We start from the raw sequence: 13,414 nt of genomic DNA, 5'->3' as shown, positions 1-13,414 counted from the left end.
CGCGCGCGCGTGGGGTGGGGGTGAGGGACCTGGAGCTACGGCCTGAAGGCAGCCCTCACTGGCTTGGAATTGAAGTGGTCGATCAGGGAGGGATGCGGGGTGCCAAATTCCACCTCTCTCTCTCTCTCTCTCTCTCTCTCTCTCTCTCTCTCTCTCAGAGGGCCTCATGTCCCCGGTGGGCAGGCAGGGCTCAGGCCCCACTCACCATTGCATTGCTGCCCTCTCTGTTGCTGCTGAGGCAGCAGCAGTGGGGGCTGCTGACCTGGCCCAGGCCCCTGGCCAGCCTCCTGCGCCTGGACCCCAAGCAGCAGCGGAGCTTCCAAAAGCCAAACCAGCAGCAGTAGCCAGTGCGCCAAGCGCCCGGAGCCAGCTGGGGGGCGGCGGTGGTGGTGGCCAGAGTCCCAGCTCCCCTCTGCCACCAGCCCCACTGGGAGCGTCCCAGCACAAAGTTCCCAGCTCCTGGCACCAGCGGCTGGGACTTCTTAGGTGCCTCCTCCTCTCCACCACCCGCTCTTCATGAATGGCAAGTTTCCACAGAGGCGGCAGCTGCAGGACACAGAGCAGGAGACAGGGGAGCAGGCCAAGTGCCGCTTGGGCTTGACAGAGGGCACCAGCACAGAGGAGATATCCCCAGCGGGCAGCAGCTCCCCCTGCTGCTGGGGAGATCTCCTCTGCTCCGGTACCCTCTGTCAAGCCCAAGTGGCACTCGGCCTGCTCCCCTGTCTCCCGCTCTGCGTCCTGCGGCCGTTGCTTCTGCGGAAACTTGGGATTCATGAAGCATGGACAGCGGGGAGAGCCCCAGTAGCTCCAGCGCTCCAGGGCCGCCTCCCTCCTTCCTGGCCCTGGGCTGGCTGGCTCCTAGCAAGTGGGCAGGGCTCATGCTAAGGCAAGGGATGCCACTGATCCCCCGCCCACCCCCGGGTCACACACAGGAGTGGGCCCCTGTCTCTGGTGGGTGGGCGAGGGCTCTGGCCAGGCGATCGGCACCGCTTACTTTGGCCCCAGCCCCCGCCCACCCCCTGGTCGCACACGGGCTTTCGCTATTTCATTCACTTACACTATCTTGCTGACTGCAGTCCCATCGGCCTCCATCTTGGATCTCTCTGTAAAGAACATTTTATCATGCTTACATCCTATATGTTGCATTCTAGTCATCAGCTGTGGCATTTGATTCCACACTAAGTGGGCCCCCTGTCTCAGGTGGGCAGGTGAGGGCTCCGGCCAGGTGATCGGCACCACTTGCCTTCGCCCCAGCCCCCCGCCCACACCCAGGTCGCACACGGGGCCCTGGATGGCAGCTTGCGCTGTCCTACCCTGCCTGCAGTATGCAAATTAGCCGCCATCCTTGTTGGTGGTTAACCACCATCTTAGTTGGCAGTTAATTTGCATATTGCCTTGATTAGCCAATGGGGAGCATGTCGGAGGTACGATTAATTACCATGTTTGTCTATTATTAGATTAGATTTAAAGTTGGGCAACCATTTAAAAATGACTCTAAGTCTTTCAAATGTAACTGACAGGGAGTAGGCTACTCTGCGGTTAATTGTTGGACCACAGGGCTGTGAGGGTTACATGCTATGGTGCTTTGATTTGATATGTGGGAATCCTTGGACAGAGGATGGGGAGGAATATCCCCGTAGAAATTGTCTTTGTTTCAAGCTAGATTACGTTTTGTTGTTGTTGTTGTTTTGTTTTGGATGTGTATTTGTTGTTCATAATTTTTTTCTTTACCTTTTTCTTCTTCCTCTTCTTAAAGAACACCTAGATTACGTTTTTAAGTTACCCAAACCCTTCTCTTATGTATAAGCTTGTGGGGCCCACTACTTCATGTCAGATGGTGAATTAACTCTTGATTAAAATACAAAAATCAACGTAAAATAGTAAGTGTATGGAACAGTTGTGGGGAGATCATTCCTGGCCTTTAGTCTGTACTGGATTTTAAAAATCTTTATCAGTAAAAATAGAAAATGTTACATTTCTAAGAATTGTTGCAGTCGTATAGCACAGCCTTATAGCTACCCAATGTGTGTGTGTGTGTGTGTGTGTGTGTGTGTGTGTCCCTGCACTGTTGATTTAATGAGGTCCTCTTGGTAGCTCTTTGACTCACTTATTAAGATTAGGAGAGGTTCTCCAAGCAAACAAAGGACAACTAATCTGACCCTCTTTGAAAGCAGAGTGGAGGCATCTGCTTTCATGAGACAGTCCAGAGCTGGATACCATCCTAGACGCCAGTGGAATCTTCTCTAAACAATAAGGTTTTCAAATGAAATCCTTTTGAAGTGACAGGGCTGTCTCTCCTCCGGGTGGGGGGGGGGCGGGGAATAAAAGTTAAGAAGGCGACGTGGCTGGTCCTCTGATAGTGTTTGTAGAGCCATTTAAGCAACAAAATATAAACCCCTCCAAAACCTCGTGTACATTTGTTATAAGGCTCTTTTGACCCTCTACTCAGAGTAGAGAAGTAGCATTTGCTTGAATAGACATCAACAGTATAAATATAAGAAGCATAAAGGACCCTGGGAATTGTATTCGGCTTGGATGTAAATATGAGTCTACATTGATTTTCACATAAAACAAATCAAATGCACGGTTTCTCTTGACCCCCTAGGAAGACAGTGGACTCCTCTAGTGTAGGAGTCAGCAAACTTTTCTACAAAGAGCCAGACAATAAATATTTTAGGCTTTGTGAGCTATGAGGTCTCTATTGTAACACTTAAAATCTGCCACTGTGGTGTGAAAGTAGCCACAGATGCCCTGGCCAGTGTGATTCAGTGGTTAGAGTGCCATCCCGAAAGATTGTGAGTTCAATTACCAGTCAAAGGCATGTACCTGGGTTGCAAGTTTGATCCTAGCCCCGGTGTGGTAGGCAACAAATCTCTCTCTCTTCTCTTCTCTCTCTCTCTCTCTCTCTCTCTCTCTCTCTCTCTCTCTCTCTCTTCTTCCCCCTCCCTCCCTGCCTTCCACTTTCTAAAAGCCAATGGAAAAAATATCCTCAGGTGAGGATTAACGTCAGCAAAAACACAGGCAAAAAGAAAGTGCACAAATGAGTGGGTGTGCCTATGTTCCAAAAACACTTTCTTTATGGACACTGAAATTTCAATTTCATGTATTGTCACATGTCATGTATTATTACTATTTCTTTTTGACAAATTTTCATGGGCCATAAAGAAACAAGCCATAGGGTGGATTTGGCTGCTACAGACAAATCCAGTAGTTTGCCAGCTCCTGACCTAGTACACACATTATGTGCCCCCACAGCACTAGCACTATTCTAGGGACGCTGTAGGTGTTCGGTAAATACTTCTTCACTTAGCTGTCACAATGTCAGAGCAAAGAGTAAGCCTTTTGCTATACAACACACACTTGACATTTGCAAGGGATTTATCTTTAAGTCTCTGCTAATCCCTCCATTCCAAGGACCACTCTTGCAGATAATTTCCCCCATAAAATGCACTCAAGTATAACAGAATAATTAAAGTGACCCTTTCAGGCCCTCCATGATTCTATAAATATGGGGCTAAAGTCCTTTACCAGGCGATTAAAATAAACTCTGCCACCGAAATCAATTCTCTGTCACATTACATCATTGCCGTAATGACATTAACGATGGATTTACCTCAATCGGAAAAACCAATCCATAGTGATGATGAGTGATGGTGATCGCTCTACCATATAGCACCTGTGTTTGCCAAGTGGCAGAATGATCAAGCACCCCTTTCAGTGGGATGGGCGGGCCCAGCAGCCCAGCAAGGCCATCCTGGTGAGTGTCACACACACAAAGGAGCCGAGAATACTAGGCTGCTTTAAGAAGCAGATGATGGGCAGGTATTGGACGTGACTGAACCTTTCCCAGCAAAGGAAAGCCTTCCTCCTAAACTTCATCCTGCAAGTGGATACACTCGGTATTTAGGCCTTGACCAAATTCTACATGATTATGCATTTCTGGACCTACAGTTTGTTTTCAGATATCAAGAGTGTGAGTCACTCACGCTAAAGATCTGTTGTATTTTATATTGGCCAGAATCTTAGAACCTTCTGTCCAGTTTTAGTCACCATATTATAGGATAATACAGACTTGCCGGTAATGCTCTACAGAAGCACCACAATGATAGATGGCAGCATCTATAGGAGAAAAGTAAGAAATCGGGATTGTTTTAGCTTTGAAAAGGAAAATGATTCTTGGCATCAAAGAGGTCTTTTTTAAATTTATTTTTAATATATTTTTATTGATTTCCGAGAGGAAGGGAGAGGTAGAGAGAGATAGAAACATCAATGGTAAGAGAGAATCATTGGTCGGCTGCCTTCTGCATGCCCCCTAATGGGGATGGAACCCGCAATTGAACCCTTCACTCTATCCACTGAGCCAAACCAGCTAGAGCTTTTTTTTTTTTTTTTTTTTAAGGGAATTTGATTAGACGTTGAACATGAAGAAGTAAGGTGCATAATATAGGGCCAGGTATCAGGTTTCCAAGGGAAACTTACTTGATGAAGAAAGGCCTGATAAAGCTTGCAATGGGTATCAAGCAGGAAATGGTGGCATCTGCATGCTATGGAGAAGCAATGGTTGGCCACATGGGTTAGGCATCCAACTACTTGGTATGAGGTGACTGACCAGGTTTCTCCCTACAGTATACTCCTTGATTCAAATAGCCTACCTGAAAAAAAAAACAACAACAGGAACGGCTTCCTTGGGAATTAAAGTTATCCAAAATGACATTTATTCTAACTAATGATGAGTCTGTCGTTGGCCCATGAGCAGTGGACTCCTGTCTCTTTCTTCATTTGGTTACATTTTGAGCCCCCAGGGGCTGGACGGCGGCTAGCATTTTTGAGACTCTCATGCTATTTCACTCTTCAGACAGAATGTCAGGCTCTTCAACTATATTTTCAACTGTCTTGTGAGACAAAGACTAATTGGTTTGACCTCATGCTGTCGCGTGTTGAGAGACATGAATCTTCAGCGCTCTTCCTTGAATTCATTGATTTCATTAAACACTGTCTGCTTGTGTTTGCAAAATGTTGTAATTTCCCAGTGATTTCTTCGAACTGCAGCGCATAAACAGATTTTTTTTGGAGCGATGCCATTTCTTAGCTTTGATCTTGTGTTTTAATCTTTTATTTCCAATAGGTCTTCTCTGTTAAGTCCATTGAGCCACAGAAAATATCAACCTTAGGGAAAAGTAACGTGATAGTCACGGGAGCAAACTTCACGCGGGCATCTGATAACATCGTCATGATCCTGAAAGGAACCAGTACTTGTGATAAGGATGTGTGAGTTCAGATATTAGTAATTTTTTCTCAATAATGTGGTGAAACACTAAAACTTATGCCACATATAATCATTATGTAGTCAAATTATTTCCATGTGCCAGAGTGGACCAATTACTCTGAATATTTGATATAATATATTTTTAATAGTAAAATCATTTATACACTACATTTGAAGTTAATTGTGAAAGAATCTGTCTCACATTACCCCAAAAAATCTCAGTACACAACAGTTTCAGGATATTGTCTGTTTTGGGTCTTGATTTGTTTTCATTAAACACAACCAAGTATTTTGAATATCAAATATCATTTTGAAGATGATCCACTTAGAAAATAACAGTCAAGTACCTCATATTTTTTTAAAATGTATTTTTATTGATTTCAGGGAGGAAGGGACAGGGAGAGAGAGATAGAAACATCAATGATGAGAGAGAATCATTGATTGGCTGCCTCCTGTATGCCCCCTACTCAGGATTGAGCCCAAAACCTGGGCATGTGCCCTGACCCGGAATCGAACCATGATCTCCTGGTTCGGGGTCAATGCTCAACTACTGAGCCACACCAACTGAGCGAGTACCTCCGATTTTGATGGGAAAATAATCGCAACTCTTCAGGAGATGGCCCAAAGTTAAAAGAAGAAATTTTCTGATCCATTTTATTCTTTATAGCCTTCTCTTTATTGGATTGATTTCAGGCCCAAATAATAACTAAATAGAATGTAAATTAGTATTTAAAAAAAGAAGAAACAAATACCCCAACCCAAAAAATAACTGGTCAATGTACCACTCGACATCATTATTTCTATGACTTCTTTTCTCCTAATTCATACTTTCAATGAAACTTTTGAGAGAGAACATTTCACTGTCTCACTGACAGTGTTGTACCAATGCTACCACCCCCTCTTCCCCCCCCCGCCCCCCCAAAAAAAGAGATGTGATAATAGCATGAGAGATAATTTGAGTTTTGTGCTTGTTAGCTTTTATAAATCTGGGCTAATTTGAAATAAGACGTTGCCATCTACATGAAGTATAATATTGAGCTTGTCCCCGTCATGGGAATGCATTGACGGCAATCTGCTGAAGCGTGGTGTTTTGGTTCTTAACTACTAAAACAGATTTGTACAGCATTTCAATCTGCCACACTTATTTACTGATTTTCTGTTTTAATTCATTTGCCACATATAGCTGCCATCCCCTTCCCCTCCTAGCAGTAAATTTGGGATGTCTGTCACCTTCTGGGGAAAGCTGCTCACCGATGGCTTTCCTCGGTTCTGCTACTTACCAGAATTACCCAGCTCGCATTAGTGGCTGTATCTGTACGACATAGGTATTTTTGTGCCATTTATCCTGGCTAAACACCTTATTGCAAAAGCCTGTCATTTTGTATAACGAAATCTGAAGTTAGACACCTGTGTGTTCCCTGGGAAGTAAGTCGTTTTTCAGAGCTTCATCCTGTTCCGGACTCTTTATGCTCTCATTTCAATTCCGAGTGTGTCTTGAGATACTGCAGTTATTAAACTCAATGAGTAAGAGACCTTTCTGCATGTAGCATTTCGCTAACCACATTTGTGTGGTGAACCCAAGCTCACGAGCAGTAAACATAATGCCCAGTTAATCCCGCATCTGAATTCGTGCTGTAATCCCAAACTCTTTCAATATAGTATTTTTTAAACCCTAATTACGCTAAAAGAGAAAAATAGGAAAATGGTAGTGGAATGACCCACATTTCCACCTCTTTCCTTCTAAAATTTATAAACAAGTTTGAATTTCAATTATCAGCTTATTTGTGACGAGTTTCCAAGAGCTAGAATGAAAATCTGAGGAGGCGTAAGTACAAACTGACCCGTGTGCTTTTTGATTTTGCCTTACTGTTTGAATCTATTATTACAACTTAAAGGGTCTATGGATGAAAGTTAATTATCATGCACATGTCCTTTGTAATAATAAATTCTCCTGTAGCGTAATTACACTGAGTACTGTCCAGACACAACCCAGTCCTAATGATAGTGCCTTAGATGCCTACTGCAGACACGATGCACCGAGGAGACTGCAGGTTCCAGGGGCATGTTGTAGAAGGCTCTGCTTCGACTCCTGAAGGGTGGCAAGGGCACACCCTGCAGGTGTCAGGCGCACCAGGGGAGTCCAGTCTGGAGCAAGTTGCTAGGCAGCTTGGCTCTGATGGCTGATGGAGTCTGCGCCCCTGGGCCTCCGCGTGGACTTCAGTCCTGGGCTCAGTGCTCTTCGTACAGCAGAATTCCCCTCTCTGCTTGGGGTTGGGTTCTACCCTCCCAGAGCTCAACTGGGACTTCTCTTCTTTTTTTTTTTTGTCAAGCTTTTCATTATGGACATTTCCAAACATACACAAGAGAGAAGAGTGTATGAACTTCTCTGTACCCATCCACCAACTTCAGAACTTACCAACATTTGCCAATCTTGTTTCATCCATCTCCTCCACATTTTTTGGAGGGAAAGGAAGAATTACAGTCAGAGTTTTTCGAAGCATATCCCAGGCACCGTATCCTTTCACTCATAAATACTTCAGTATGTATCTCTAACAGATAAGGATAGTGCCATGATTGTACTCAATAAAATTAACAGTAATTCCTTAATATAACTTAAGACCTAGTCCATGTTCCACTTTCTGTTGGCTGCTTCTTCCCTCACTTCCAAGAAAAATGCAAATAGGAACATAAAAATGAACAAAGAGCCCTGGCCAGTGTTGCTCAGTGGTTAAAGTGTCAGCCTGTGCACCAAAGGGCTGCAGGTTCAATTCCTGGTCAAGGGCACATACTTCCCTTCCCACGCCCCCACTGTCAAGGCATATGCAGGAGGCAACCAATCAATGTGTCTCTCTCACATTGGTGTTTCTCTCTCTCTCTCTCTCTCTCTCTCTCTCTCTCTCTCTCTCTCTCTCTCTCTCTCTCTCTCTCTCTCTCTCTCTCTCTCTCTCTCTCTCTCTCTCTCTCTCTCTCTCTTCCTCTCTCTCTCTCCCTCTGCCTCCCCTCTCACACACTTCTGTCCCTTCCACTGTCTCTGAAAAAGCAATGGAAAAAAATATCCTCAGGTGAGGATTCACAAAACAAAAACATTCACAAAAGAAAGAGGAACCCTGCCTGGGATAATACCCCAACAGGACAAGTGGCCCTGATTAGTCAGCAGTTGTCTGCTGGTCATGAACTGTTGTTGGTAAGCAGCTGGGCTGTCTGTTTCATATGAGTTCTGTTTCTACCCCTTCCTAGAGTACGGGTGAGCCATGTGCTAAATGACACCCACATGAAATTCTCCCTGCCATCAAGCCGGAAAGAGATGAAGGATGTGTGTATCCAGTTCGACGGCGGGAACTGTTCTTCCGTGGGGTCCCTGTCTTACATTGCTCTGCCACGCTGTTCCCTCATCTATCCTGCTACCACCTGGATCAGGTATTTTCTAGAGTCAGATTTTTATCTCATTGTGGTTAAAAAGGTCAGGTGCGTGAAGTTCATGAGTTTCACTCAATTTCATATAGGAATCACCTGCTACAGACACGTAACCCTCTTCACTCTGTCTCACTTCTACCATGACACAAAGCTTTTTCCTTCTTACATCCTTTGTTTTCAAACCTTTAGAATAAGTTGTTTTGAGTAATTGGAGTAAGTATTGGGAGCTGTCTAAATCAAAAGCAGTATCTAATTTCAAGGATTTTCCCTAAATGAGAGATGGAAATTCTGAAATAAACCTTTCCAGATGAGTCCAAAGAAAAAGATTATTTCCCTAGTTGAATTTAAATTCACATTCAGATTTTTGGAAAATAACCCTAAAATAGTTTCTTCACCTAACACAGCATGAAGCTTATTTTCAAAGTCCTGTCTAGGTGAAACTACAGATGCAGCTTTAAAAGGAAAAAAGAAAAAAATCACTTTGAATATTCTTATTTAAGATTAAGTGAGAGGTGGACACAGTCGGCTGCTAGGGCTTCCATAGCAAAGTACCACAAACTGGGTGACTTCAATAACAGATATTTATGTCATCAAACTTCTGGAGGCTGGTCGTCCAAGATCAAGGTGCTGTCGGGGTTGGTTTCTTCTGAGGCCTCTCTACATGGCTCATAGATGGCCTTCTCCTCCCTGTGTCCTCACATGGTCTTCCCCCTGTGCCTGTCTGTGTCCTAACCTCCTCTTTTTATAAGAACACCAGTCATACTGGATTTGGGCCTACCCCAATGGCCTCCTTTAACCTTAATGACCTATTTAAAGATCCTATCTCCAAAAGTAGTCACATTCTGAGGTACTAGGGATTAGGACTTCAACAGTTCCACCCATAACAGTGGCATGAGGAAAACTGACATTTCCAAACCAAGGCCCAAGCATGACAGTCCCTGCTCTGGGTCTAATTCCTTCCTGTGAATAAAAGCGCACATTGGCGCGGCACTCCCCACATGCCTGCTGTGGTATAGCTATTGACTCAGTTAATGCTCACAGGCGGAAAGGCTCTACTCTGAGTGGCCCCTTTTGCAGATGAGGAAACTGAGGCATGGAGTATTCAAATGACTTGCCCAGGCTCCCGGGGTGCTGTGCTCTAAGACACCAGTGTTCTGCTTTGGCATAAAATAAGAGGCTTCTTGCTATCCAGTCACCTATGACATTCTGAGCCGGTGTCTCTCGGTGACTCCTGGGCAAGAACACGGCTCTGCAGTCCGGCCATGGGCCAAGCTTGGCTTGGTTTCTAGTAATGGCGACAGGCTGGCATGAGGCCAGCTGGGCCCTTTCTGCTTGTGGCGGGAAGGTTCAGGGCTCGATGTCTTTCTTCTGCCCTACACAAATTAGCCTGCTCATGCCCATGTCCTGGTCTTGTCGTCATGGGCCCAGCTGACATACCAGGCTCCTGTCCCCTGGAATGAGTGTCTAGTGACCTAATGAACGAGGGTGTGAGGGCAGCCAGAGCTGTGAACAGCTGTTTATTTCACATCTAATGACCACTTTGCTTATATGTGATTATGTGCTAAGAATATATGAACTCATTAGGCTTGGTTTTGGAGAGATAGAATGTAGCTGTTATTTATATGGTTTGCTGTCACTTATAATTTTACCTTGTCCAAAGTGTTTTCTGTCTCCCTAAATAAATATAATTGGTAGGTAGGGAGTTTGATTTTGAAAATTGTTAGACTGAAGAATCTTCATATAGATTAAGCAGCAATCAAACAACATTCTGTTCAGTGAAACCTTTGCAAGATACAGCTGATGATCTGATTATATGTGGCAACATGACACAACAAACTCAAAATTCCATGAAAGGATTTGGGCATTTCCTACAAATTATAATAGGATCTGACATGATTTTTTATATGTATGTATCTTAAAAATTATGATTTTGTAGCCAGTATCATTAAAAAGACTTCTAAAATGTGTCCTGCATTTGAAATTAAGATTTGTTAATTTGCTCTCAAAGCTGAGTTTCATGGTAAGTGTGAATAAATTGGTAGCTTTGTTCATAAATGCAAAGGCCTGTTTACTATGAAACTCTTATTGTTGCTTTGTTTCTTGCAGTGGTGGTCAAAATATAACCGTCATGGGCAGAAATTTTGATGTAATTGACAACTTAATCATTTCACATGAGTTAAAAGGAAACATAAACGTAAGTCTTCGGCTGCTTTGTAATAGTTATTTTCAAGGATGATTTTGTTATAACACCAAAATATGTTGGGGGATATGGTTTATTTCTGTGCCTTGTGACATGATATGCTCTTACCTGTTGTATGATATATACCATCTGTGCTGTAACAGAAATAATAAGACCTTATACCTGTGTTGAGTATTTCAAGCTGAGGCACAGAGGAAAGGAATGAACTTGGTATGACAGGACCTGCCATTTCCTCCGTGTATGATTTGTGGCGGGTCACTAATGAGGCAATGTTTCTGATACGTGTGAAAACGCTGTGTGAGGGGTGAAGGCGTGATGTAAAGAAAAATGGCATTCCGGTGGCGAGCAGGGGGTGTTCCATCGCACCGAGAGCTGTGGTTCAGCGGGTCAGTGACCTCTAAAGTCCCAGAGGTCATATCACAGGCTTCTTCTCTTGCCATTGTCTCTTTGCCCCAACCTGGTCCCTTCCTTCTGACCTCGCCTCCTCTTGCCTTTCATCTCTCCACACAGCGGTCTGGTGTCTACCCTTCACTCAGTTCTTACACCAACAGGAATCACACATGGGCCTCATCACAAGAAATGATGGGTTTCAGATACAGGTTGGGGTTTCTGAGTGCAGGTCTAAACTCCTCCCGCATGCTCTCCTCACCCTCTCCTTCCTTTTTGTCCCACTTTAATGAAATGCAACAGCTGCAGCCTCGCTGGGGCCCAGCCCGACCACTTCCTGACCACGGGAGCACTCACAAGCCTGGCCCCAGTGTGGGTTCAGGCTACAGGAGGCCTTCCTAAGCCATCCTTACGGCCTTGTCACACACATGACTGCCTGCTGACGTACTTCAGAGCCAGCTCCAAGCCTCACGTTTTATCTGATTCCAGACCATGTCCCCATGATGTGATCACATCCCATTGAAGTTGTTTGCATAGGTTGACCCTCTGACCAGAGGCATGGGCTGAATGTGTGAGTGGACTTGCTCTCCCTCCCAGCACTGTTCCTAGATCAAGTAGAACTTATTGTACATCTACTGTGGGCAAAACATTTTGATGGGTGCAGGGGAAAAAATAAATAAGATGGTCACGTTGCCTTCATGAAGGGAAATAGCCGATCCACACTGGCATTGAAATTGAAAGCATAGGGTGTCCTCAAATTCTAGGCCTCTGCTTCCCAACCCGCTCAGAAACCCCATAAGTCCAAGAGGACTATGTGTTTCCACGTGAGGAGGATTAAATGGGGAGGGGTTAAGAATGTCTGCGAGTGGAGCAGGCTGGGTAGGACTGGATAGGTGGGGACGGGAAGGCCAGTTCAGGTGCAGAGGACGAGGACAGGTCACTCCCAGGCCTGTGGTGGGAATGGGTCAGCTGGCACCCAGAGGGCGGGTCGGGAATGAGCGAGGGGGCTTGCTGGAGAGCTGCCTTGCTGTCAGACAAATTTTGCCCTCGATTCTTGAGGCAAGGGGAGAATTGGAGGTCGTTGAGCAGGGAGTGGTATGAGTAAGGTGCCTTTATGATCATTTTGGCAGTGGTGCATGGGAGAGGCGGTGACGGACAAAAGGCCAGGAGACCGATGAGAGTGCTCATGCCAAGTGCAGGTGTGTTTGAGACGTGAGCAGGTCCGGTGACTCCGCTGTCCATTGGGCTGTTATCAAGAGGGCAAGTCTGGACTGCGGGGCCGAGTGAGGAGCTGGAGATGGCTGTCCTCTTCGCAAAGCTGCCATGAGAGGGGGAATGGGCACAGCATCATGGGAGTGAGCGCGCGGAGGAAGCAGAGAAGAACACCTGGGGTGGAACCTTGCAGAGTAGCTCCATTTTAGGAGTGAAAGCAAATAAGATGGCCAGTGAGGTTGGCCAAGCAGTTGCTTGGAAACTAAAAAAAAAAAAAAAAAAAGAGCATTTTCGATAGTGGCAGCTGATAACTAGTATGGAAACTGAGAGAGCTGAGGATAATGAGGTTAGGGTGGCCCCATCACCGATCATCTTCCTAGAAGACACCTCTAATAGGAAGCCGGCCTGCTGGGTTGCGGCTGCTGCGCAGGCAGGGCAGCAGGTCGGTGGTTTTGACCGCCGCGCCAGAATGTGAGCCGGAGCCCGGCTGTCGTTGGAAAGGTGTGAAGGGAGAAGGAGGTTTTGCTTGTCTGCATCTCAGCCCTTTGCATCAGATTTTCCCACCTCTGGCCTCTTCCTGCCTCCTTGGTATATGCCAGTATTAGAGAGTAAATAAAAAGAGGAAACCCCGCCCCCACCTGACTAATTCCTTTCCACACATCTTATTGCTCTTCTATAAAACATTCACCAGCCTCTCTCCCAGCAGCTTCCTCTGCCCCACTCTCTGTGTCTGAAAATGCCAATATTTATGTCTTAGTTTTATACACAAACCTGTGAAGTGGGGCGCCCGTTCTGCATTGTTCCCAGCTTCATGCTCTTCTTCCCAGGGGAATGCATTGTCCCTGTAGCTTGTGTTCCCCTATTTTCCATCAGGCCTGCAGAGCCTTTCTTCCCTGTGGTTAGTGGTTTCTGCTGGAGCTGCAGAGGGTTCCTGA

The 13,414-nt window shown here is 45.4% G+C and overlaps 1 protein-coding gene across 1 annotated transcript in view; it reads left to right on the top strand.

Annotated features, from left to right (window-relative positions):
• The window catches only part of PLXNC1 (plexin C1), a gene marked incomplete at its 5' end in the record, with an annotated part of 169,094 nt that overhangs the window by 91,840 nt on the left and 63,840 nt on the right, over positions 1-13,414 (top strand). The window contains 3 exon segments of the mRNA XM_015564527.1: positions 5,126-5,268; positions 8,504-8,683; positions 10,787-10,874. Coding sequence (XP_015420013.1) covers positions 5,126-5,268; positions 8,504-8,683; positions 10,787-10,874 — 411 coding nt within the window.

This window comes from Myotis davidii, unplaced genomic scaffold (genome assembly GCF_000327345.1).
Source record: "Myotis davidii unplaced genomic scaffold, ASM32734v1 scaffold581, whole genome shotgun sequence".
NCBI lineage: Eukaryota > Metazoa > Chordata > Mammalia > Chiroptera > Vespertilionidae > Myotis > Myotis davidii.
This window is presented reverse-complemented; position numbering and strand designations above follow the sequence as displayed.